This window comes from Rhinopithecus roxellana, chromosome 14 (assembly GCF_007565055.1).
Source record: "Rhinopithecus roxellana isolate Shanxi Qingling chromosome 14, ASM756505v1, whole genome shotgun sequence".
NCBI classification, from domain to species: Eukaryota; Metazoa; Chordata; class Mammalia; order Primates; family Cercopithecidae; genus Rhinopithecus; species Rhinopithecus roxellana.
In genome coordinates this window covers 107565357-107592576 of record NC_044562.1, presented here as the reverse complement: position 1 = coordinate 107592576, position 27220 = coordinate 107565357, and the positions used below count along the sequence as shown (strand labels likewise).

The following is a 27220-nucleotide window of genomic DNA, read 5'->3' as shown; positions in this document are numbered from 1 at the left end:
AAAAGACAAAAACTCTACTAATTTAAAATATAGGAAGAGTCATTTGCATGAGCCTGCTTAGTTAACTCCTTCTCATACAATTCCTTTTGTCACTGGATGTTTCTAAGATCAACCAAATTTTAACCATAAAGCAACTCTCAGGACTTCACAGCTGGGCTTGTTGATTTATGCAGAATTTGTGTAATTGACCCTTTCTATTTAGAATTGATTAGATTTTTTTTCAGCACCAAATACCGTTAAAAAGCTTTAAGTGTGAAATGTGCATTTCTCATTCATTTATATTCTAAAATTAGAGATGAGGAAGTCATAGGCCGTAGCTGTTTTCTTCTGTACCCTCCCTTTCACTCAGGCTATTATACTTCTCTTAGCTTTACTTCCTCTTTCCCTGACTCAGAGCTCATCCTGGAATATTCAACCACCTTACACCAGTTCCCTCAAACCTCACTACCCATTCTCTTTCTACCTCATGTGCTTTGATGTCCCTTAGACTCATATTAATCCAGCAATTTGCTTTATCTCTTCTTACACTCAGGCTGGCAGGCACTGGTGGAGCAAATCATATATTGAAATTTCATAAAATTTTGGTATTTCCAGTTTCAGAAAAGCGCTCACTGCCCATCTGAAATCCTAGCTAGCTGGCTAGTATTCTCTCCCATTGCCCATAGTATCTGTCCAAAATATTCCCCATTCTCCTCAAGCCCCTAGCTTATTACATTAACAGATAACCTTTCCTCCAGTATGAGCTACGACTATTTTCTACTTCTCATCCCATGTGCATAAATATATTTGTATACATTACCCCCTTTTTGTACTTTCTATCTCAAAGGGAAATATTTCTTCCACTATTTTGCTTTAAATTTAAGCTCCATCTCATCTCCATCCATCCATTCATGCATTCAATACATACTTATCAAATATTTATTGTGTAATTGTGCTGGAAGCTTGTGGTACTGCAGTAAGCAAGGCAGATTTGTCCCGCCCTCAGAAAATTTTGGATGCAGAAGATAAGGAAATAAGATTGATAAATGAATGCTATGACAGAAACACAAGTGACTGCAATAGGGAATAATAAAAGAATACCTAAATTTTGAGAGGGTAGTCAGAGACGGCATCTCTGTGAAGGGAATATTTAATATAGGAACTAAATGAACAGAAGCAGCCAGCCACGAAGATATGGGAAGGGTAGCAAAAATGCTAGAAGTTAAGCAAATAACAAAAGCTGGAGCATTCTTCAAGGAACTGAAAGAAGGCCAAGGTGGAGTGTGTGAAGGGAAAGTGGAATGACAGGCAGTTGGAAAGGTGAGCAGGGGTCCTATAAACTAAAGAACGTGGAATTTTTTTTTTTTTTCCTTTTCACTTTGTCCCATAGAAATTGACTGAGGATTTTAGACAGGAGAGTGGTGTTGATCTGACGAACCGTGGAAGTAGTGTCCCATTACGGGACTCCAGCAATAATCCTGGAGAAAGGGAATGGATGCTCAAGAGCCAAGGGAGGCAACTGTGGAGGTATAAAGATGTTAGAGTTGAGATATTTGTTGGCAATACACAGAATAGAAGTTGATGGATTGATTATATTTATGGTCAGGAAGAGGTTGAATTCTAGACGAGAATCCATATTTCTGCAGCAAGGTGGACGGTGATGCCATTATGAGGGAAATGCAAAGGAGCTAGTTGGGTTGAGTGGGGTGAAGTCAAGGTTTCTATTTCAGACACATTATGAGTGAGATGCCTGTGAGACATGCAGAGGAGATGTTCAAAAGTTGTTTGGATGTAAGGTAAGTCTGCAATTCTGATGGGAAAGCTGACCTGGATATAAACTAGGAAGATATTATCACACTTAAAACTGTGGGCACGATGGGCTCATACAGTCATATCATACACAGAAGAAAACAAAGCCCCAGACCCAGCTCTGAGAATCTTGTGTTTCTTAAGAGGAAAGGAAAGCTGAGAAGGAAACTGAAGGTGAAAAGCCAGTGAGTGATGGGTGAAAACTAGGAGAGCATAGTGTCTTATGGGACAAAAAATTTAAAAATGGAGAGTGACCAAAAGAAGCTAGACTTGTTAATTGCATCAACTGCCACTGTAAGGTGGGTTAACATAAGGAGACCTTGCTTCATTGATAATCCTATCAATTACTGATATTTTTTTCAACTCTTAGTTCAATCTGTACCTTCTCTGATGCTCATAAAAATGATTCTGTCCATTTCTACTCAAGAGAGGAAGGGAGGACAGGGATGACAAATTTTCCTTGTATCCCACCTATCTACCCTCCTATTTCTTTCTTTTCTAGGTTTTCTCCCAAAATTGTCTGTAAAATACTATCCTTTCCCTCATTTACGTTTTACTCCTTTTTTAAATAATTTCAACATTTTAGATTCAGGGAGTGCATGTGCAGGTTTGTTACATGGGTATATTGCATTCTGCTGAGGTTTAGGATTACAAATGATTCTGTCACCCAGGTACTGAGCATAGTACCCAACAATCAGTTTTTCAACCTTTGCCCCTCCTTCCTTACCCTCTCTAGTAGTCCCCAGTGCCTATCGTTGCCATCTTTATGTCTATGAGTACCCAATGCTTAGCTCCCACTTACAAGTGAGAACATATGATATTTGGTTTTCTAGTCCTCTGTTAATTTGCTAAGGATAATGTCCTCCAGCTGCATTCATATTGCTGCTAAGGAAATGATTTTATTCTTTTTTATGGCTTCATAGGATTCCATGGTATATATGTATCATATTTTCTTTATCCAATCCACCATTGAGGGGCACTTAGGTTGATTGCATGTCTTTGCTATTGTGAATAGTGCTGAATTGTTTTGGTAGAACGACTTTTTTCATTTGGATATATACCTAGTAATTAGATTGCTTGCTCAAATGGTAGTTCTATGTTAACTTCTTTGAGGTATCTCCAAACTGCCTTGTACAGTGCATAAAGTAATTGGTAGGAACTACATTCCTACCAACAGTATGGAAGTGTATAAACATTCTCTTTTCTTCATAGCCTTGCCAGCAACCATTGTTTTCTGACTTTTTAACAACTGCTATTCTAAGTGGTATGAGATGGTGTTTCATTGTTCATTTACCTTTTACTTTGTAGTTCATTGTGCTCTCGCCCCACCAATCTCTCGTTGGGAAACTTTAGTCTCATCACTATGGTCTTTAATGTTCACCACAAGAGATTCTGAGAATTAGAATCTTATTTTGGAGATGTTTCCTCTTTTGCCTTATGAAAAACATTTCAGAGTTTAAAGTTTGTCCAGTTCCAAAAATTGTCCTTTAATTGTTGGAATTGTTGGTAATCATGCAACCAAATAGACCAATTTTTTATGTACTTCTTGGAAGCTCCTCAATTTATATTCTTTCTTCTTTTTTTTCTAATTATCTTTCTTTTCTAAAATTGAGTTTCAATACAATAGTTCATAATTTGGTACCACCAATTAACACTTTCATGGACTACAATGTGCAAATTCCTAAAACTACAAAGAAGCTTCAAATTTAGGGGGGAAAAAAACAGCATGACTAACAATTCTGTAAATTCAAAATAAATCTACCTTTTGTTGAGGGGTAGAGAAACCATTTTAAATTTTTATTTGAAAACATCATATTTCTTGCTGTTTGTTTGTTTTGTTTTTGTTTTTGAGACAGAATTTCACTCTTGTTGCCAAGGCTGGAGTGCAATGGCACGATCTCAGCTCACTGCACCCTCTGCCCCCCGGCTTCAAGCAATTCTCCTGCCTTAGCCTCCCAGGTAGCTGGGATTACAGGTGCCTGCCACCATTCCCGGGTAATTTTTTGTAATTTTTTTTTGTACTTTAAGTTGTAGGGTACATGTGTCCAATGTGCAGGTTTATGTTGGTTTGCTGCACCCCTCAACTCGTCATTTACATTAGGTGTTTCTCCTAATGCTATCCCTACTCCAGCCCCCCACCCCACAACAGGCCGCAGTGTGTGTTCCCCGCCCTGTGTCCAAGTGTTCTCATTGTTCAATTCCTACCTATGAATGAGAACATGTGGTGTTTGGATTTTTGTCCTTGCGATAGTTTGCTGAGAATGATGGTTTCCAGCTTCATCCATGTCCCTGCAAAGGACATGAACTCATCCTTTTTTTAAGACTGCATAGTATTCCATGGTGTATATGTGCCACATTTTCTTAATCCAGTCTATCATTGATGGACATTTGGGTTGGTTCCAAGTCTTTACTATCGTTAATAGTGCCACAATAAACATACATGTGCATGTGTCTTTATAGTAGCATGATTTATAATCCTTTGGGTATATAGCTGGTAATGGGATCGCTGGGTCAAATGGTATTTCTAGTTCTAGATCCTTGAGAACTTGCCACACTGTCTTCCACACTGGTTGAACTAATTTACACTCCCACCAACAATGTAAAAGCGTTCCTATTTGTCCACATCCTCTCCAGCATCTGTTGTTTCCTGACTTTTTAATGATCATCATTCTAACTGGCGTGAGATGGTATCTCTTGTGGTTTTGATTTGCATTTCTCTGATGACCAGTGATGATGAATATTTTTTCATGTGTCTGTTGGCTGCATAAACAACTTCCTTGGAGAAATGTCTGTTCATATCCTTTGTCCACTTTTTGATGGGGTTGTTTTTTTTTCTTGTAAGTTTGTTTGAGTTATTTGAAGATTCTGGATATTAGCCCTGTGTCAGACGGGTAGATTGCAAAAATTTTCTCCCATTCTGTAGGTTGCCTGTTCACTCTGATGGTAGTTTCTTTTGCCAGGCAGAAGCTCTTTAGTTTAATTATATCCCGTTTGTCTATTTTGACTTTGTTGCCATTGCTTTTGTGTTTTAGTCATTAAGTCCTTGCCCATGCCTATGTCCTGAATGGTATTGCCTAGGTTTTCTTCTAGGGTTTTTATGGTTTTAGGTCTAACATTTAAGTCTTTAATCCATCTTGAATTAATTTTTGTATAAGGTGTAAGGAAGGGATCCAGTTTCAGCTTTCTACATATGGCTCGCCAGTTTTCCCAGCACCATTTATTAAATAGGGAATTCTTTCCCCATTTCTTGTTTTTGTCAGGTTTGTTGAAGATCAGATGGTTGTAGACGTATGGTGTTATTCCTGAGGCCTCTGTTCTTTTCCATTGGTCTATGTATCTGTTTTGGTACCAGTTCCATGCTGTTTCAGTTACTGTGGCCTTGTTGTATAGTTTGAAGAGAGGTAGCGTAATGCCTCTAGCTTTATTCTTTTTGCTTAGGAGTGTCTCGGCAATGTGGGCTCTTTTTTGGTTCCATATGGACTTTAAAGGAGTTTTTTCCAATTCTGTGAAGAAAGTCATAGGTTGCTTGATGGGGATGGCATTGAATCTATAAATTACCTTGGGCAGTATGGCCATTTTCACTATTTTGATCCTTCCTATCCATGAGCATGAAATGTTCTTGCATTTATTTGTGTCCTCTTTTATTTCATTGAGCAGTGGTTTGTATTTCTCCTTGAAGAGGTCCTCCACATCCCTTGTAAGTTGGATTCCTAGGTATTTTATTCTCTTTGTAGCAATTGTGAATGGGAGTTCACTCATGATTTGGCTCTCTGTTATTCCTGTATAGGAATTTGGTTCTCTGTTATTCATGTATAAGAATGCTTGTAATTTCTGCACATTGATTTTGTATCCTGAGACTTTGCTGAAGTTGCTGATAAGCTTAAGGAGATTTTGGGCTGAGGTGAGGGGGTTTTCTAAATATACAATCATGTCATCTGCAAACAGGGACAATTTGACTTCCTCTTTTCCTAATTGAATACCCTTTATTTCTTTCTCTTGCCTGATTTCCAACACAATTGGAAGTGTTGGCCAGAATTTCCAACACTATGTTGAATAGTAATGGTGAGAGACAGCATCCTTGTCTTGTGCCAGTTTTCAAAGGGAATGATTCCAGTTTTTACCAATTCAGTATGATATTGGCTGTGGGTTTGTCATAAATAACTCTTATTATTTTGAGATACGTTCCATCAATACCTAGTTTATTAAGAGATTTTAGCATGAAGGGCTGCTGAATTTTGTTGAAGGCCTTTTCTGCATCTATTGAGATAATCAGGTGGTTTTTGTCTTTGGTTCTGTTTATATGATGGATTACGTTTATTTATTTGTGTATGTTGAACCAGCCTTGCATCCCAGGGGTGAAGCTGACTTGATCATGGTGGATAAGCTTTTTGATGTGCTGCTGGATTCGTGTTTGCCAGTATTTTATTGAGGATTTTTGCATCGATGTTCATCAGGGATATTGGTCTAACATTCTCTTTTTTTGTTGTGTCTCTGCCAGGTTTTGATATCAGGACGATGCTGGCCCCATAAAATGAGTTAGGGAAGATTCCCACTTTTTGTATTGATTGGAAGTTTGAGAAGGAATAGTACCAGCTCCTCTTTGTACCTCTGGTAGAATTTGACTATGAATCTGTCTGGTCCTGGATTTTTTTGTTTGGTAGGCTATTAATTATTGCCTCAATTTCAGTGCCTGTTATTGGTCTATTCAGAGATTCAACTTCTTCCTGGTTTAGTCTTGGGAGGGTGTGTGTCCAGGAATTTATCCATTTCTTCTAGATTTTCTAGTTTATTTGGGTAGAGGTGTTTATAGTGTTCTCTGATAGTAGTTTGTATTTCTGTGGTATCAGTGGTGATATCATTTTTTATTGTGTCTATTTGATTCTTCTCTCTTTTCTTCTTTATTAGTCTTGCTAGCAGTCTATCAATTTTGTTGATCTTTTCAAAAAACCCACTCCTGGACTCATTGATTTTTTGAAGGGTTTTTTGTGTCTCTAGCTCTTTTAGTTCTCCTCTGATCTTAGTAATTTCTTGCCTTATGCTAGCTTTTGAATGTGTTTGCCCTTGCTTCTCTAATTTGCCCTTGCTTCTTTTACTTTGTGATGTTAGGGTGTTGATTTTAGATCTTTCCTGCTTTCTCTTGTGGGCATTTAGTGTTACAAATTTCCCTCTACACACTGTTTTAAATGTGTCCCAGAGATTCTGGTATGTTCTGTCTTTGTTCTCATTGGTTTCAAAGAACATCTTTATTTCTGCCTTCATTTCGTTATTTACTCAGTAGTCATTCAGGAGCAGGTTGTTCAGTTTCCATGTAGTTGTGCGGTTTTTAGTAAATTCCTTAATCCTGAGTTCTAATTTGATTGCACTGTGTTCTGAGAGACAGTTTGTTGTGATTTCTGTTATTTTACATTTGTTGAGGAGTGCTTTACTTCCAATTATGTGGTCAATTTTAGAATAAGTGTGATGCTGTGCTATGAAGAATGAATATTCTGTTGATTTGGGGTAGAGAATTCTGTAGATGTCTATATGGTCTGCTTGGTGCAGAGCTGAGTTCAAGTCCTGGATATCCCTGTTAACCTTCTGTCTCATTGATCTGTCTAATATTGACAGTGGGGTGTCAAAGTCTCCCATTATTATTGTGTGGGAGTCTAAGTCTCTTTGTAGGTCTCTAAGGACTTGCTTTATGAATCTGGGTACTCCTCTATTGGGTGCGTATATATTTAGGATAGTTAGCTCTTCTTGTTGAATTGATTCCTTTACCGTTATGTAATGGCCTTCTTTGTCTCTTTCGATCTTTGTTGGTTTAAAGTCTGTTTTATCAGAGACTAGGATTGCAACCTCTGCTTTTTTTTTTTTTGCTTTTCCATTTGCTTGGTAGATCTTCCTCCATTCCTTTATTTTGAGCCTATGTGTGTCTCTGCACATGAGATGGGTCTCCTGAATACAGCACACTGATGGGTCTTGACTCTATCCAATTTGCCAGTCTGTGTATTTTCACTGGGGCATTTAGCCCATTTACACTTAAGGTTAATATTGTTATGTTTGAATTTGATCCTGTCATTATGATGTTAGCTGGTTATTTTGCCCATTAATTGATGCAGTTTCTTCATAGCATCAATGGTCTTTACAATTTGGCCTGCTTTGCAGTGGCTGGTATGGGTTCTTTCCATGTTGATTGTGTCCCTCAGGAGCTCTTGTAAGGCAGGCCTGGTGTTGACAAAATCTCTCAGCATTTGCTTGTCTGTAAAGGATTTCATTTTTCCTTCACTCATGAAGCTTAGTTTGGCTGTATATGAAATTCTGGGTTGAAAATTCTTTTCTTTCAGAATGTTGAATATTGGACCCCACTCTCTTCTGGCTTGTAGAGTTTCTGCCAAAAAATCTACTGTTAGTCTGATGGGTTTCCCTTTGTGGGTAACACGACCTTTCTCTCTGGCTGCCCTTAACATTTCTCCTTCATTTCAACCTTGGTGAATCTGACAATTATGTATCTTGGGGTTGCTCTTCTCAAGGAGTATCTTTGTGGTGTTCTCTGTATTTCCTGAATTTGAATGTTGGCCTGCCTTGCTAGGTTAGGGACGTTCTCCTGGATAATATCTTGAAGAGTGTTTGCCAACTTGGTTCCATTCTCCCCATCACTTTCAGGTACACCAGTCAGATGTAGATTTGGTCTTTTCACATAGTCCCATATTTCTTGTAGGATTTATTCATTTCTTTTTACTCTTTTTTCTCTAAACTTCTCTTCTCACTTCATTTCATTCATTTGATATTCAATCACTGATACCCTTTCTTCCACTTGATTGAATTGGCTATTGAAGCTTGTGCATGCATCACAAAGTTCTCTTGCCCATCAGGTTTTCAGCTCCATCAGGTCATTTAAGGTCTTCTCTACACTGTTCTAGTCAGTCATTCATCTAGCCTTTCTTCAAGGTTTTTCGCTTCCTTGTGATGGGTTTGAACATGCTCCTTTAGCTCAGTGAAGTTTGTTATTACTGACCTTCTGAAGCCTACTTCTGTCAACTTGTCCAAGTCATTCTCCATCCAGCTTTGTTCCATTGCTGGCAAGGAGCTGCAATCCTTTGGAGGAGAAGAGGCATCTGGTTTTTAGAGTTTTCAGCTTTTCTGCCCCGGTTTCTCCCCATCTTTGTGGTTTTATCTACCTTTGGTCTTTGATGTTGGTGACCTACAGATGGAGTTTTAGTGTAGATGTCCTTTTTGTTGATGTTGATGCTATTCCTTTCTGTTTGTTAGTTTTCCTTCTAACAGTCAGGTCCCTCAGCTGCAGATCCGTTGGAGTTTGCTGGAGGTCCACTCCATACACTGTTTGACTGGGTATCAACAGTGGAGGCTACAGAACAGCAAATATTGCTGCCTGATCTTTCCTCTGGAAGCTTCGTCCCAGAGGGACACCCGCCTATATGAGGTGTCTGTCAGCCCCTACTGGGAGGTGTCTCCCAGTTAGGCTATACAGGGATCAGGGACCCACTTGAGGAGGCAGTCTGTCCGTTTTCAGAGCTCAAATGTTGTGCTGGGAGAACCACTGCTCTTTTCAGAGCTGTCAGACAGGGACGTTTAAGTCTGCAAAAGTTGTCTGCTGCCTTTTGTTCACCTATGCCCTGCTCACAAAGGTGGAGTCTACAGAGGCAGTAGGCCTTGCTGAGCTGCAGTGGGCTCCACCCAGTTTGAGCTTCCCCACTGCTTTGTTTACCTATGCAAGCCTCAGCAATGGTGGACATCCCTCCCCCAGCCAGGCTGCTGCCTCCCAGTTTGATCTCATACTGCTGCACTAGCAGTGAGCAAGGCTCCGTGGGTGTGGGACCTACCGAGCCAGGCACAGGAGAGAATCTCCTGGTCTGCCGGTTGCTAAGACAGTGGGAAAAGCACAGTATTTGGGCGGAAGTGTCCCATTTTTTCAGGTACAATCTGTCACAGCTTCCCTTGGCTAAGAAAGGGAAATCCCCAGACTCCTTGCACTTCCCAGGTGAGGCAATGCTCCACCCTGCTTCAGCTCACCCTCCGTGGGCTGCACCCACTGTCCAACCAGGCCCGGTGAGATGAACCAGGTACCTCAGTTGGAAATGCAGAAATCACCCGTCTTCTGTGTCAGTCACTCTGGGAGCTGCAGACCGGAGCTCTTCCTACTTGGCCATCTTGGAGCAGACCTCAATTTTTTGTATTTTTTAGTAGAGATGGGGTTTCTCCATGTTGGTCAGGCTGATCTTGAACTCCTGACCTCAAGTGATCCGCCTGCCTTGGCCTCCCAAAGCACTGGGATTACAGGCATGAGCTACCTCACCCAGCCTATTTCTTGCCTTAACTCAATAAGCCCTTGTGTCAGTCTAAAAGACATGGTTCTCCAAAACTATATTTACTTCCTAATTGTCAGAACCTGTGATTATTACCTCACCTGGAAAAAGAGTAACTATTACCTTTTGAAGCAAGAGATGTGATGAAGGATCTTGAGAGGAGACATTTACCCTGAATTACCCAGATAGGCCCCAAATGCCCTAAATCACATGTATAAACACTTTTATAAAAAAGAGAGCCAGGTAGAGGTTTCACCCAGAGAGACACAGAGAAAGTGATGTGAAGACAGAGAGAGAGATTTGAGTGACATAACAAGTGAAGGATTGCCAGCAGAAACTGAAAGAGGGAAGGAACTGAATCTCCCCTACAGCTTGTGGAGGGAGTGAGGCCCTATTGACATCTTGGTTTTAGAATTCTGGCCTCCAGAAATGTGACAGAATATGTTACCAAGTTTGTGGTAATTTGTCATGGTAGTCAGAAGAAACTAATATAAATTTGGTATCAAGGAGTGAGGTGCTGCTATAACAAATACCCCAAAATACAGAAGTATCATCTAAGGAATAGCCAAGTGATATGGTTTGGATGTTTGTCCCCTTCAAATCTCATGTTGAAATGTGATCTCCAGTGTTGGAGGTGAGACTTGGTGGGAGGTACTGGATCACAGAGGCAGATCTGTAATGAATGACTTAGTGCCATCGCCTTGGTGATATGTGAGTTCTCCTTCAGTTCACACAAGATTTGGTTGTTTAAAAGGGTGGGAGACCTCACCTTGCTGACTCTTGCTTGCTCTGTCACATGACATGTCTGCTCCCGCTTTGTCTTCTGCTATGGGTAAAAGCTCCCTGAGGCTTCACCAGGAGCTGAGCACATGCCAGAGCCATGCTTCCTATACAGCCTGCAGAACTGTGAGCCAATTAAACCTCTTTTCTTTGTAAATTAGCTAGTCTCGGGTATTTCTTTTTTTTTTTTTTTATAGATGGAGTCTCACTCTGTCACCCAGGCTGGAGTGCAGTGGTATGATCTCAGCTCACTACACACTACAACCTCCACCTCCAGCGCTCAAACAATTCTACCTGCCTCAGCCTCCCAAATAGCTGGGATTACAGGCACCTGCTACCATACCCAGCTAATTTTTGTATTTTTAGTAAAGACTGGATTTCACCATGTTGGCCACGCTGGTCTCGAACTCCTGACCTCAAGTGATCCGCCTGCCTCGGCCTCCCAAATTGCTACCCGGCCAGGTGGATTTCTTTAGAGCAACACAAAAATGGCCTAATACACCAAGGAATTAGGTAATAGGTAGAGGCTGGAAGAATTCTGTGAAGCATCATAGAAAAAACCTAGAATGCCCTGAAGTCACTGGTGGTAGAAATATGGATATCAAGTACGCTATTGGTGAGGGCTCAGAAGGAAGTGAGCAGCATAGTAGAGAAAGCTTCTATCGAGATTGCGCCATTGCACTCCCGCCTGGGCAACACAGCAAGACTCTGTTTCAGAAAAAAACAGAAAGAAAGCAAGCTTCTATCAGTCATCTTTGAAAATATGTATGCTATCTTGAGCAGAATGTTGGCAAAAATATGAGCATTGTAAGTACTTCTGGTACAAGCTTAGAAGGAAATACAGAGCACATGATTGAGAAATGGAGGAAAAATGATCCGTGTTACATAGTGGCAGTGAGCTTGGCTTAATTGTGTCCTATAGTCATGTGAAAATTAGCAGAACTTGCCAATGATGAACTCGGATATTTAGCTGAGGAGAGTACCAAGCAAAATGTTGAGGATGCAGACTGTTATCTTCTTTCTGTTCAGAGTAAAAAATCCTGAATGAATAGATACATTCAGGAAGGAACTGTTAAGCAGAATTTTCAGTAATTTGTTATGGCAACCAAAGTAAACTGCTAAAGCTCTTAAGTGAAGAGAGGAATATCTTCTCATATTATTCAGAAATGCCAATGCATGGATCCTTTGTGTAGACTAATATTAGTTTAGACAGTCTGCTATTTTAAGTTAGCATTAGATACCTAATCACTACATCAAGATACTGAATCAAAATGTGTTATTTTAATTCTGTGTCACTTGAATATTTAGGACATGCCCCTATCAGCCCTCAATTTATTTTTTTAATATTAGCCTCAAATAATAAGAATAAATTAACTTTATCTTGAGCTCAAGTTCTTAAACTCACCAATCAATGATTTGTGAGTCGTTCTTTTGTTCATTGGTTGGTTGGTTTCTTTGCATTTTGTTTTATTTGTTTGTATTTTAAGACATGGATTCTTGGGCCCTCTGCAAACCTTGTACATTGATTTTCTGGAGCTGAGGATTGGATATTTATGTTTTTCTAAGGCTTTGTCAATTATTATGATAAACAACCATTTAGGAAACCATTGATATTATGAAGCATAGCTGGATTTGTCTACCATTTCTTAAGTACTCCCTATGTGTCAGATATATATTAGATGAGCTTTACATAATATTTATATGTAACCTTACAGGTACATGTTTAATTTCAGCTTTGTAGTTGGCAAATTGAGGTTCAAAGAAGTAGTAAAGCTGTTCCAAGTCCGTAATTAGAAAAACTGATATTTGAGCACATATCTATTTCCAAAACCTATTCTCCTACAGAAAAACCAGCAGTAAAGTGAAAACATTATTTGTTCACATTTCCTTATATATCCTTTCTAGATGGATGATGTGGGTAAGTCATTTAACTTCCCAAGATTTAGTTTGCTCTATTTGAAGAAGTGTATAATAATATGTATTTCAAGCAGTTGTCATGAAGACCGAATTCAATTATGTACAGAATAGCACTCTGGCAACACTAGAGTGCCATGCAAATGTGATTTGCTTTACTATGGTTTTTGCTCTTACCTATTTTTTATTTATGGAATAAGTAAAGTGTAACCATGTTATTTGGCAGAAGTGCCAGCTCTCACAAAATGCTGCATCTACTGCCAGCTGCTTCTATTCTTGTGGATCTAAGGCTTCCTCAATGGTTATTTTGGAGCCAGACTGGATCAGTGTTCATATCCCAGCTCTGCCATTTACTAACAGTAGAATCACGGACTAGTCTTTCCATGATTTTGATTATTCACCAATAAAAAGGGAAAGAGATGCTGGTAATTTGAGGTTGACATTGAAATAATATGGAATGCTTATAATGTTTATGATCATCATCATTAATGATCACATTACTGACAGTAGCTGTGTTAGTAAGATGGCAAATACATTTTGTGAGGTTCCACTGGACACTGCCTATGAAGAGTGGCACAGGCAGGGGGTGAAAGAATGCCAGCAGTGAGGCAGTGTATTCCGCAGGGCATGGGAAAAAACCCAGGCCAGTTGCAACCCACCTGAATACTAACTCCCACTGTAGCCTGGATTGCATTCCTATGCCAGCAAAATGGTTTTTCAGCTGTGGCTATTCTGTAGCAGAGTATCAGCAAGGGAGCCCCAGATAGGGAAGCTAAAAAGAGTTTAATTATTTGGCACATATATATTATGCCATAAGTACATACACAAGCAGAATGGGAGAAATGAATAGATCCCGTGGCACTTGGCAGATGACCAGTTGGAAAGGCAATCATAAACTACTTGGGAACATTAAATAAGTCAGAATGCTATCTTCTAACATATAAACTAGTAATGATAGCAGTAACTACCATTTCATAAATTCCTGTGCCAGGAACCCTGCTAGGCTTTGTATGTACATTATCACTAGGCTACAATACTCTATTGAATAAGAACCATTTATTACCTCATTCTGCAGATGAGGAAACTGAGGCACAGAGAAGTTAAAGAAGGCATTAATGGTTAAAGACCTGAGAAATATTGGCCATGAGATTTAAAATAGAGTCCAACTACCTGTAAAGCCCATGTCCTTTCCACCGCAGTTTGATGTCTCCATGGGACATTCTCATGTCTTGCATCTCTAGTCCTTTTATAACAACCACTGTTACAGGTAATCCTTCTGCTTTTTTATTTTGCATGTACCCCTCCTCAAGAAAAGGCACATGATAAATAATAAAATCATCATTGGTATATATAAATAGATGATTGATAGACCAGACAGATCGATGACAGACTGTGTGTATATATGCACACCATCACACTCTGTGACTTTTAAAACTATCTTGTGGATCTCCTTAGCACATCTCTTGTGCTCTGCTTATATTCCGGCCCAGATGTACAGAGCAGCTAGTTCACAATAACCTCCCAACCACCAGTGTCATCATGTGCTTTGTGGATGAAGTATGGTCCACTCTCCTGAGATCTGTTCACAGTGTACTCAATCGCTCTCCTCCATACCTCATCAAGGAGATTCTGCTGGTAGATGACTTCAGCACCAAAGGTAAGAAAACTACTCGGGCTATCTCTTGAAATGTCAAAGTTTGGTGGAAGCAAAGTTTGGTAGCAGTTTGGATGGCAAAATTACAGGATAATTTGATGAAGCATAAACATTGTACAACTGCATTGTTTTATGTGGAGCCTCAGAGACATAAGTCTAAGCATGTGTGGACATCAAAAGTCATTTGGAGCTCTGTTCAGTTAGTTGTCTCAGTTGTAACTCTCCTACCATGTTGGAACGATCTTCTAACTATGGCTCCTTGGAGATGGGTACTTTGAAGTACTGGAGTTTAGATGTCCTCTATAATTGCATAAATCCCTTTTAATGGAATCACAATTAAAGGGAGGCCTTGCCTACTGGTAATAACTAGAGTTACAGTTGGACTTTATGGAAGGCAAAGAAATTGAGGTCTTATGGCTTCTTCCTTGAGAGCAAGGCATATGATGTGTTCAGTTAAGTGTTAAGAACACAAATTGCCAATAGGACAAGAGAGATGAGGAATTCCAACCAAGTTCAAAAGAAGAATCCACCTTTACATTCATTTTTGTTTATTACAGTGAAGAATCTCACTCTTTGGGTTGTCAAATAACTTATGTATGTAGGTGGTCTGACAGCCACATTACAAATTCCCAAAATAGAACCCATTTTTCAGAAAAGTTTAGAAAATAGCAAAGACTTGGCAATGCTAATATACTTAGCCTTAAGCTAAGCCTTAGCCTTGAGCTGTGACCACAGCAACACAGGAAGTTTCTTTAGCTTCAGAGTTTCTACCATAATCACATTGAGCTCAAGAAACTGTGGGATGACAGAGAAAACTTGGCTGAAAAACATAAAATGTGGCCTTGAAAGCATAAACAAAAATAGCACCCAATTAGAAAGTAGATAAGAATCACTTCATGAGGGGTAGGTCCAAATTCTGTGGGACCTGAAGCTTATTCAGTTTCCAGGGTCCTAAGAAAAACTTTCTTAGAAAGTTTTCTGGAAGCCATTCTGACCTAGGATAGCTGTCAATAGCTTAATTACACACAGAAGTGACTGTAAGTCACATAAACATGGCTCATAAAGCCCCCAGAAAACTGTTCCTTTAGCTGGATCCCTCCAAAGCCATCTAATAAGAGAGAAAAAGTGTAATGGAAGAGGATGTCAGAGTAGGAAATGAAAGGGTCTTATTTGCACACATTGTTTAGCCTCTTCCTTGGGTCACGGAAAGGGCTTTTGCAAGAGGTGGGGCTGAGAGTAGAAATGGAATTGTGCAGAAGCCTGAGCTACATTTATTTTAAGGCAAATCTTCCCCTACCTTGACAAATACTCAGAAAGGTATTCCCGCCACTATATCACCTTGCAACAGTGAAAACAAAGATTTGGGGTTTGAAAAATCAGACAGCTTTGAATATTGAAACCAGACAGAATCCTTCCAAGAAAATGACATCAGAAAATAAAATTATGACCCAAGGAATAAAATTCAGTGATGATGGTAATGTCATAGTTTTTGGCATTTGACTTTGGGAAGGCACTTCTGATACTATCCAGACTTAGCTAATTCAAGTGTTTCTGGTTTATCTTTACTCTGATATAGACTACCTAAAAGATAATTTGGATAAATACATGTCCCAGTTTCCAAAAGTTCGGATTCTTCATCTCAAAGAGAGACATGGCTTAATAAGGGCCAGGCTGGCAGGAGCACAGAATGCAACAGGTAAGAAGCTACTCATTTTTTTTGTGTGTTACATTTTGTTTTAATTTAAAATGTTTCTCAAACATACAGAAAATGTGAAAGACCAGCACAATGATGCCTATATATGCATCACTTAGTTCCATCAGTTTTAAAGTTTTTATAATATGTGCTCTATCATAAACACACATAGACACCTATTGTATATACTTTTTTTCCTGAACCTTTGAAAAAGAAGTTACAGACATCATCATACTGTACCTCTAAGGACCTCAGTAGGCATCTCTGAAGAACATGAGCATTCTCTTAAATAAGCACAGCTTTCATAACTAAATATAATACCTACTATATGCTGTTTTCAAGTTTTATCATTGTTCCCAAAATGTTTTTGTTTTTGGATTTTTTTTTGTTTTTTTTTTTTTGTTTTTTTGACGGAGTCTCGCTCTGACGCCCAGGCTGGAGTGCAGGCTGGAGTGCAGGCTGGAGTGCAGTGGCGCCATCTCAGCTCACTGCAAGCTCCGCCTCCCAGGTTCAGGCCATTCTCCTGCCTCAGCATCCCAAGTAGCTGGGACTACAGGCACCTGCCACCATGCCTGGCTAATTTTTTGTATTTTTAATGGAGATGGGGTTTCACCACATTAGCCAGGATGGTCTTGATCTCCTGACATCGTGATCCGCCTGCCTCAGCCTCCCAAAATGCTGGGATTACAGGCCGCAAAACGTTTTTTTTAAATTCAGGAACTAATTAAGTTTCATACCCTGCATTTGATAGTTTGGTCTTCTTAGTCTAGAATAGTCAACTCCTCACACTTTGCTTAAACATTTGTGTGTGTGTGTGTGTGTGTGTGTATGTATGTATTTTAAGTTCATGCCATTTGTTTGGTACAACTGACCATGTTCTGAAATTTTCGATTTCCTCTTGTTACCTGCAGGATGTTTTTGGAGTGAAAATATTATATAGAATGCTACTACATAGGTGATAGAAATGGTATACATTCCCATCAAGAGGTATATAATATAACATAATATCACCAGTATTGTTGATACTAACTTTGAGAAGTTAGTTAAGATATTGACAGCTAGATCTTTACTTTGGGAGTAAGACGTAATTTGTGGAATGATACATTAACCCATGAGAATATTCTGTTTTTCTAACAATGTTTTACCCAATGGTTTTTAATATCCATTGATGATCCTTGCTTAAATCAATTATTACACTGAGGACTGAAAAATTGCTTTTCTATAATTCGTTCTTTTTTATTTAGCTGGCACTCATGTGTAAGGAAAAAATCTCTATCTCTCCCTCTCCTGTTTTCTAACTCTTCCTCCCTTCCCCCTCAATCTTCCTCTCCCCTCCCTCTCATCCCCTCACCAATATGGATTCATGGCTTAGAAGTTAAATGTGTATTATATCACCATTATTCTTGTTGGTACTCCAATTGTCCCAAATTTGGTCACTAGGAGCTTCTTCAAGCCTGCGCCTTTTTGACCTGACCAATCAGTATTTCAAGATTTCATAAAGTTTTAATTCTACAATCCTCACCCCTCTCTTCTCTGACCCATGTCTGTTCTTCCTAGGTTCTTTCCGCCTTCCCCAAAGGCCATATACCCTCTTTTTCTCTCCTTTATTTAGTGTGCAGGTGTTGGTGAGTGAATGAGAAGTGAGTCTATTTTATGAGTATTCTAAAAACAACATCAAACATTTGGGTTCACACTCATAAGTTTCTAAGGAAGGATCTGTGCCCTGTGATACTAGCTGACTTATATGCTAGGTGCCATTCTGAATACTTCATATATTAACTGATTGAATCCTCACAATAACTCTATGAGATGGGTACAATCACATCCTCATTCTACATATGAGAATATAGAGGTGCAGTGAGGCTGTGCCTTATGCAAGCTCCCCCATCTAGTAAGTGGTAAATCCAAAGCTGGCACCTGAATGCCCTGACTCCAGAGGCCATCCTCTTATCTACTACACCTTGAGGCCTCTAGACACTTAGTCACTACTCTGGTCCTGTACGCCCTGCTTTTACAGTTCTTCACCAGCTTAAATTCAAGCATGTTCTGATGGGAAATTATCTGCTTACGTGAGTTTAATTTTCTCGTAACTGGACCCCATGTTTGAAGCTCTTCTCATTTCATTGGTTTGCTAACAAATGTCTTCTCTTTATAGAGGAAATTTTAAGTGAACAACAAATACATCACACCAAAATTGGCATTGCAGTGACAGTTAAGATTCTTGATGAGAGACTGCATTCAGAAAAATCTAATGGTATTCCATGCTTAATTTCCTTTGTAAAGTAATTATCTATAAATGATGTACAAATAGGATACTCAAGAACTAGTTTAAGTAGGTAACTTTTGAGCTGAGGTCTAGGTGAAGACTATTCCCAAGCAAATGGAACAAGAAGTACAAATGTCCTAATGAAGAAATGAGCTTAGCATATTCAAGGTAAAGAAATAAGTTCATTTTGACTCATGGGTGCTGACCACGGGGAGAGTCATAAAAGATTCATTTGGGGGGAAAGAAAAAAGCAACTTTTTCTAAAGTTTTGTGCATCACTTAAAGATTGTAGGCATTATTCTCAGTATAAGGTGAAGCCAGTGAAGAATGTTAAATGGGAACAAAACTGTCTGATGTACATTTTGAAAGTTCATTCTGGCCACTGTGTAGATAACAGATATTAGGAAGATGAAAAAGGAAGCAGGGAGGCCAGTTAGGAGGCTATTTTAGTTGTCCAAGTACCAGGGAGGTGCCAGGGTAAATGGGAGAAATGGTCAGCTTCATCATAGATTGTGCACATGGAACGTATAGGACTTGCCATCAGATAGGATGTGAAGAGAATAAGAATGAGAACAATCAGAAACAAACCCTAGGACTTGTATCTGAACAGCTTGGTGGGTGGTAGGCTCAAAATTGGAGGAGCAGGTTTGGAATTGCAGTTGAGTTTTGATTTTGTCCATATAAATTTGAGATGAAAATTAGATATTCACGTGCAGAAAGTAGAATACAGAACCAAATATGGATTATTTAAAAATGTTCTCTCTGCCTGCATGGAGCACAGAGTATGCTAGTAATGGCCTCCAACACAGTCCAAACTATTAGACGACATGTGTGGCGTGTCTTAAAAGGGGTGTTATGAGCTTGATTAAAGCAGTTGCAACTGCTTGCTCAAGTGTTTGCAGTTACATCCATAAAGTAATTTCTTTGAATTTAGCAAATCTGAATGTAAATTCAGATTCATTAACACCCTTGAAAATATTAGCTCAGTAACTTTCAAACCATTTTGATGATGACTTGTGTAGAAATAAATTTTTCATCACAATTCACTACATGTGTAATCACACATATAACTACAGTAGACATTTTATCAAATAACATGTGGAATAGATTCTCATGTCTTCTTTTCTATGTTATTTATTTTTTAGATCCTGGCCAATCTCAATAAATTGATTTGGTGATTGATTCACTAAGAGGATCTACAGCTCTCAGTTTGAAAAACCCCAGCTAGGTGTATCTTAATTGCTTGCCACTGCCTAGTAGAGTGATGCTTCCCAAACTATCTGAAAAGGACTTTTTTCCCCTAATTTCCAGTTTTTTATTGACCTACCCCTTTGTAAATTATAACAAATATTACTCAAAAAGGAAAGTAGATATATAAAACACAAACCCATTTTTATTATATATAAAATATATATGGCTAGGTGCAGTGGCTCCCACCTGTAATCCCAGCACTTTGGAAGGCTGAGGCAGGCAGATCACCTGAAGTCAGGAGTTCGAGACCCAACATGGCAAAACCCTGTCTCTACTAAAAATACAAAAAATTAGCCAGGAGTGGTGGTGGGTGCCTGTAATCCCAGCTACTCAAGAGGCTAAGGTGGAGAATCTCTTGAACCCAGGAGGTGGAGGTTGCAGTGAGGTGATATCACACCACTGCTCTAGCCTGGGCAACAAGAGCAAAACTCTGTCTCAAAAAAAAAAAAAAAAATATATATATATATATATATATATATATATATGCATATGTATCTACATGTATATAAAAACAGTAAATAATAAATTTATAAATTTGGCAAATTGCTATAAAGTTTCAAAATATTTGTTCTCAATTTCTATTGCTATCTCCCTGTAGACAGCAGGGTCTGTGACCTACACTTTGAGCAGCATTAGTGGAGCTTGGGTACCTGAGAGTTTGGAAAGAAGAAAGGTGTGTCTCGATGTATCCTTGCCCAGGGATACATCCAATGCCAGGAAGTACACCTGTCCCCGGTGGGGAATTCAAGGCAATGCAGGATCAGTTTTAGCAGAGAATGTAATTCAGAGACTGGCATTGAGCAGAGATGGCAGGCAGGGTGGGTCCTCTCAAACTCCCCTGGGTGTGCCACAGCTCTCAAGAGTAGAGATAAATAAGAGACTAAGGGCCTCCTGAAGAGTTCCTGTAAATTAGAGGTCAGCAAAGACAGCAGACAAAAATTTTCTGTAGGATGCCTCACCAAACAAGGAGTTTAAAGATAAGAATCTGAGTCCAGAATCTGACAGGCCTTGGCGCAACTGTTCCCTAAAGATTTGCCCTTTAGGACTCAAAAGGGAATTAACAGGCAAGGGTGAGATCCAGAGATCCAAAGACATGCAAAAATAGAAGTCAGATGGCCTATTTTGGTCCCATGGTATTATAAGGCTCTCTGAAGGTCTGCAAGAGGCTCTCTGAAAGTCTGCAATCATCTGCAAAATAATAAGGGGCCAAGCACTGATCTGCCTTACCGTTAGCGATGTCTACTATGCATTCCGTTTCCAGGGCATGTTAGTTCTTCATCTGAATCTATTTCAGGCAAAAAGATTAGGTCCAATCAGTTCATTGCTGTGAATGAGGAGGTTGAGAGGCCCAAGTAGGATTTCAAAATTTAACAGGTAGGCCGGGGCAATGGATCTCTAAGAATTGCTCACTATATGAAGCCAACAGAATTAAAAAGATGCAGTAAATGAGATATCAGGGAACAAGTAGATCACCCACATTCCTTCCTAGTATGGAACAGACCAAGTGATTTACTGCCCTGCCAAGAGGAGTTACAGTCAGGCAGTAGAGAGTCGAAGTAAATATTAGGTTTTCATTTCCTTCATGACATGGCGTTTAGCAAAATTCCTGACATTTCTATGAGCATTCTAAATAATCACTTGGCTAACTTTAAGTAACTGGACAGGTGACATCTAACTCCTAGCAAACTCCTCTCCTAAAAAGCAACAGTAGACATCTTTCTGCAAACTTTTATAACTTGTATCTGCTGCAGGTAAAAATTGTTTCCTTAGCATTACTTAGGAGGCATTATGTAAAATTAAATGGCATGCCAAGCCAACATCTCTCGAGGAACCCTTGACATAACCATCCAGCATTAACTGGTTCTGCAGCAATACTCCAGGCTGGTACACTGGATATAAGTGGGGGTCCATGCTCAACAAGGACCCAAAATTGTTTGGCACATTGAACAGTTTTATGTTGCCCCCCACCCTCCAAATTTTTAAGCTACAAATGAAACCCATCTGTAAACAATCCAGTATTATTGTGACCTATCCTTAGAAAAAAGAAAATCCTACCAGGTAGCAATCAAGATTGGACTAAAATTTTATATTCTTTAACCAACCTCTCCCTATATTCCCTCTCCCCTACCCTTTCCAAATCTAGTGCTCTATAGCACTATAGGGTCACTATAGTTAATAACAGTTTATTATATGTTTTCAAGTACCTATCAGAGAGGATTTTGAATGTTCCCAATACAGATAAATGATAAATGTTTGAGGTGATTGATATGCTAATTACCCTGATTTGATCACTACACATTTTATGTATCAAATATCACTATGTACCCCATAAATATATACAATTATTATGTGTCAATTTAAAAATTTTAAGTGATTGGGTTGATTATTCTGACTGTAAATTATACTAGCCATTTTTAAAGAATTTAGGTATCAGGTAGATCTTAGAAATATCTTTACAGGGCAAAGCTCAAAAAGGTTAAGTAACTTATCTAAACTGGCTAGGAAAAGCAGAGCTCGGATTGAAGGCTGTTGTATGTAACTTTAATGCTATGCTTATTTCACTGTGCTTCTCAGCCTCTCCAAATCAGGAACAGTGTGTACAATGTCCATAGACAATAACCACGCCAATCACAAATCCCACCAAGAGTCAGCTACACAGAGAGCTCCCTGTTTTCTCACCTAACATAGTCCTAAGATCTTATTTTGAAACAAAATGTCTGAAAGTAGAGCAATAGCATGCATGCATGGGAGGATTCTCCTCTTCCCCAAAATAAAACAATATAAAATTCCAGACTATGTTTTGAGCAGATGCTGCTTCCCTTAGGTCCTGGCAGCAAATGAATGAGAATTTTCATAGGGATCTGGGCCAGGTGGGAAGTGAATGTAGGTTTGGGGACCCATCCTGCTGCCACTGGGGACTGCAAAAGATAATCCAGGCCCCTGTGACTTCATAAGGCTGCTAGGGGGATAGGGACAGGTGGTGTAGTAAACACTGCTCTTTAAACTCTAGGTCTGAATGGACCACAAGTAGAAATCTTATTTTTTGTTTTTGTTTTTTTGTTTTTTGTTTTTGAGACGGAGTCTCACTGTGTCACCAGGCTGGCGTGCAGTGCCGCCATCTCTGCTCACTGCAACCTCCACCTCCCGGGTTCAAGTGATTTTCTGCCCCAGCCTCCTGAATAGCTAGGGCTGCAGGCACACACACACACACCCAGCTGATTTTTGTATTTTTAGTAGAGATGGGGTTTCACCATGTTGGCCAGGATGGCCTTGATCTCTCAGCTTCATGATCCTACCATCTCGGCCTCCCAAAGTGCTAAGATTACAGGCATAAGCCACCACGCCTGGCCAGGAATCTTTTTTTTACCACATTGTATACCACTAGCCAAGTGCACTTTAGCAGGCCATGCTTCATACACCTACATGACCCTGTGAGTCTTCCCATGACCAGGGAGAGGGTTGTCCCAAAAGTGCTATCCCCAAAGGACACCCTTAGGAGATGGCTTAGTCCTTTTGGGCTGCTATAACAAAATGCCTTACACTAGATAATTTATAAATAGCATATATTTATTGATCACAGTTTTGGAGGCTGGGAAGTCCAAGATCAAGGCACTAGCAGATTCGGTGTCTAGTGACAGCTCACTGTCTGCTTCAAAGGTGGCACCTTGTTGCTGTGACCTTACATGGTGGAAGGGCAAAAGGGGCTCACAAACACTCTCCACCCTCTTTCATATGGGCACTAATCCTACTTAAGTAAGGCTCTACCCTCATGATCTTATCACAAAGGCCCCACCTCCTAATACTATCACCTTAGGGTTAGGTTTCAAAATATGAATTTTGGATTGACACACACATTCAGACCATGCAGGGGACAATACTCTGTCATTGTCAAACAAGCATTAATGCCCTGAAAATAGGACCCTTCCAGCCTGGTCAGGAGATGAAACTGCCATCTCCAAGAACAGAGGACTACATGGTGGGGGAGTTGCCTCTCACAGATGGTTTCACTAAACAGACTCCTCAAGAACACTCCACACCAATACCTTACCCTGATGCAAAAATGCCATTGTTAACCAAGTAATTAATATGATGCTAAATTCCATTAATTGAGAGGTAGTTTGCAGATTTCAGTGATAATGATCTATCATCTAGATAACTGTCCTCATTTTGTTCTCTAAGCCTTCCCATACCCAAAGCTCTGCCTCCTTCTAGCAATTTTTAAGGAACGTAATCTATGGAATGAGCTACTTGTTTTCTAATATCACATTGCTGTTTGTTAGCTGTGCAACCATAGAAAAGTTACCTAAGGTCTTTGTTCTTTAGTTTCCTTGTCTCTTAAGTGGGAATAAAAATTAGTTCTATACTACAGGGTTGTTGTAAGGACGACATAAAACATCCATGAAGAATGTTTAGAATGGAGGCTGGCATAGAACAAGCACTTAGATGATGGTTGTTCTTACAGGTATGTCAAGAGCTGAGCTGAGCATCCAGGTATCAAAGTAGTCAATTAAAATGATAAACCAAAATGAAAGCAGTAGTCAAGCCTTAATCCCTTACTGCAACAGTATCAGCAGGAGGCTGAAGAGGAGAAGGCATTGGCTCCTCCTGGGTTCCATTTTTCCCCCTGGAATGTTGCTGCGCGGTGGGTCAGAGCAGAGCAGACAAGAGGGGCAGCTCACTGCCTGCTCAAGGAACCCAGCACAAAAGGGTCCTTCTGTTATGTGGCCCTGGGATCCAGAGTAAGAAAGGGAAAGGCTAGGAGTGGGAAAGCACTGAATAGTGAGTCCGAGTTGAGCAAAGTGTCTTCGAGACCCATTCCCTCTCCAATAAAGTGGTCCTGGCAGAGGTTTTGGCCCGAATGGAGGCACCTGGGTTAGGAATGCAGACAGGCAGAAGAGCAAGTCCTGCAGCCGAGTGGGGGGTCTGAGTCCTGGACCACAACTCCCTTTAGAGACTTCAACACACTGGCTGGGCACCAAGTCTGAGTGAGAAAGCAGGTTTCCCCCATGAGCCCCACTAGGTAGAGCCTTTGTTTTACCTGTGGTTGGGCCTGAAAGATCACACATAGGATCTGGACCAGGAGCTTATTTCCTAGATTGTTACACTCTCTCACACACACATCACACCACACACACACATACACATACTTCACTTGTATAAGATCCTCTGGAGCAATGTAGATGCTACTGAGGTTTCACTGGGGAGGGAAAGAGTGTTACTTCACACAACTAACAGGGGAAAAAAGAGTTCTTAATACTACTTCTGGTCTCCAACTTTCTTTTCCTTTTTTTTTTTTCTTCCTCTTAAGTCTTTTTAAAAATTGTGTAAAATACATAGAATATAAAAATGGACCATCTTAACCATTTTTAAGTGTACAGGCCCATAGTGTTACATACGTTCACATTGATGTGCAGTCTACATGACTCTTTTCACCTTGCAAAAATAAAACTCCATAGCCATTAATCAGCAACCTCCCATTCCCCACTCCCGTCTCCTATAACTCTTTTCTAGTACCTCCTAGCCTCGCCGGTTCGTCCACTTTAATTTCTTTCATCCCTATTGTGTGAAGTAATTTTTCCTCTTCATCATTCCTAAGGACAAACTTGTCATCTCAGTCTCTCTGCTTCTTAAAAACAAAGTCCCAAATCCTGCATCCCCAGCGTTAATGGGCACACTCTCTTAGAGGGGACTTCAGCAACTACCTTTAATACCAAGTATTCTTTTCAGATTCGTTTACCCATTCTAAATGGCTTACCATTTTTTTCCAAACATAAATTAAGTTTGCACCACAGGACTCCTAGGAGCAAAGTTTCTCTCATTTCAGTATGAAATGAAATTATGCTGACTACGAATTCAGAAAAAAAAAAAAAAAAAGATTACTGCATTTACAGCCACATTTCTGGAGCAATCATCAATAACTTTGAACATGAAGTACACACATTCAATATATTGTATTTTCAAAGATTTTTGTGTTTTTGGCTCTCTAGGTGATGTGTTGACATTTTTAGATTCTCATGTGGAATGTAACGTTGGTTGGTTGGAACCTCTTCTGGAAAGAGTGTATTTAAGTAGAAAGAAAGTGGCCTGTCCAGTAATCGAAGTCATCAATGATAAGGATATGAGGTAATATTGACACATTCCACAAGATACTTCTAAGCACATCTTTAAACACAAGCAGCAGAAAGTGCTGAGTATATGCCCAATATGTGCGTTTTTTGAAAATCTAAAACATACATAGTTTACTTAAATAAATGGAAAAGCATGGTCGATATCTTGGGATCAGAGTCTGCTGATGCAATAATCTATCTGGTCACTACAAATTCTTGACTCTAAATAACAATAAATCCTAATACTCATTATCTTTTTTTCCCCCTTTATATTTAGCTGAACCCACAAATATTTATTTACCTCAAGTTTAGTTCTTATTTCTGTGGGAAACGTGTATGTGCTTCTAAGTTGCCCTTGTACTTTTTTTCTTCAAAACTGACCAGAATAGTGTTAAAATAAAAGTATAAGTTAAGCACAAATAATCAAGCCAATTAGTTACTAAAGCAAATTGTACTTGTAAATGAACTTCTTGAACTATTATTAAAAGGTGGTGCTCTAAAATCATCATAAGCACTTGTTTCATTCATTTGACTACGTTGTGAAACCAAATTGATAAAGTACATAAAGATTTATATAATCCCAGATAACACTTTGGTTTTTTTCTTCCTGGATTAGTTACATGACAGTGGACAACTTTCAAAGAGGCATCTTTGTGTGGCCCATGAACTTTGGTTGGAGAACAATTCCTCCAGATGTCATTGCAAAAAACAGAATTAAAGAAACTGATGCAATAAGGTAAGTGTGTGAAATTTAAGACTAGAAAGCAGTCATATATCTTTTCGTAAAAGCATAAAAAATTCTACAAAACAGCTTATTATTCTATAGAACATTAAGAATCACAGTTCTAGCCAATAGATTACCAAAGCAAACACAATATTCCTGAGAAATTTGTTCCCAAAACGAATTCTTCACTGGTCATTCGTACCTTACTCAGGGCTGAACACACAAAAATTCACTAATGCTATCCTGTCCCCTAGGATTTGTAACCTAAGAAACACAAACTAGCAAAATGTGCTGCATACATACTATATAAACACATGTAATATTAAAGTAAACATAAATACAAATTAAAAGTAAATAATAGTAATAAAATATCATGCTAATGATAGCAATGGTTAGGATTTTCTTTTACAGACTAATCCTACCCCCTCCATGAGAAAAGTGCCAAATTCTATGAATAAATTTAAAAATCGATTCAGAAGCTGGATATGAATTCAAGTTTGGGCTTTTATTCCCAAGAAACTGCATTAAAGAACACAGCTTAGACCTGAAGCTGAAGTGGAGGCCTCCCATTACTTCTTCAGAATCTAGGCCTACAGGACAAGCATTCAGCCAGCCACAGAAAGAGCAGCAGGGAGCTTAAATTTTCCCTGTTGTAGTCACCACTTAAGCAGACACAAGCAAGCCAGCCCCAAGAGAAAGCCAAGCCCAGACTGTGCATTGAAGCATGTTTTCCCCAAACT

At 39.5% G+C, this 27220-nt stretch overlaps 1 protein-coding gene across 2 annotated transcripts in view; it reads left to right on the top strand.

Annotated features, from left to right (window-relative positions):
* Positions 1–27220, top strand: part of GALNT5 (polypeptide N-acetylgalactosaminyltransferase 5) — a 60611-nt gene that overhangs the window by 11771 nt on the left and 21620 nt on the right. For both annotated transcript variants that reach the window (XM_010359037.2, XM_030917089.1), the window contains 4 exons: positions 14276–14442; positions 16016–16135; positions 25637–25772; positions 26373–26492. In XM_010359037.2, coding sequence (XP_010357339.1) covers positions 14276–14442; positions 16016–16135; positions 25637–25772; positions 26373–26492 — 543 coding nt within the window. The remainder of the gene's footprint in view (positions 1–14275; positions 14443–16015; positions 16136–25636; positions 25773–26372; positions 26493–27220) is intronic.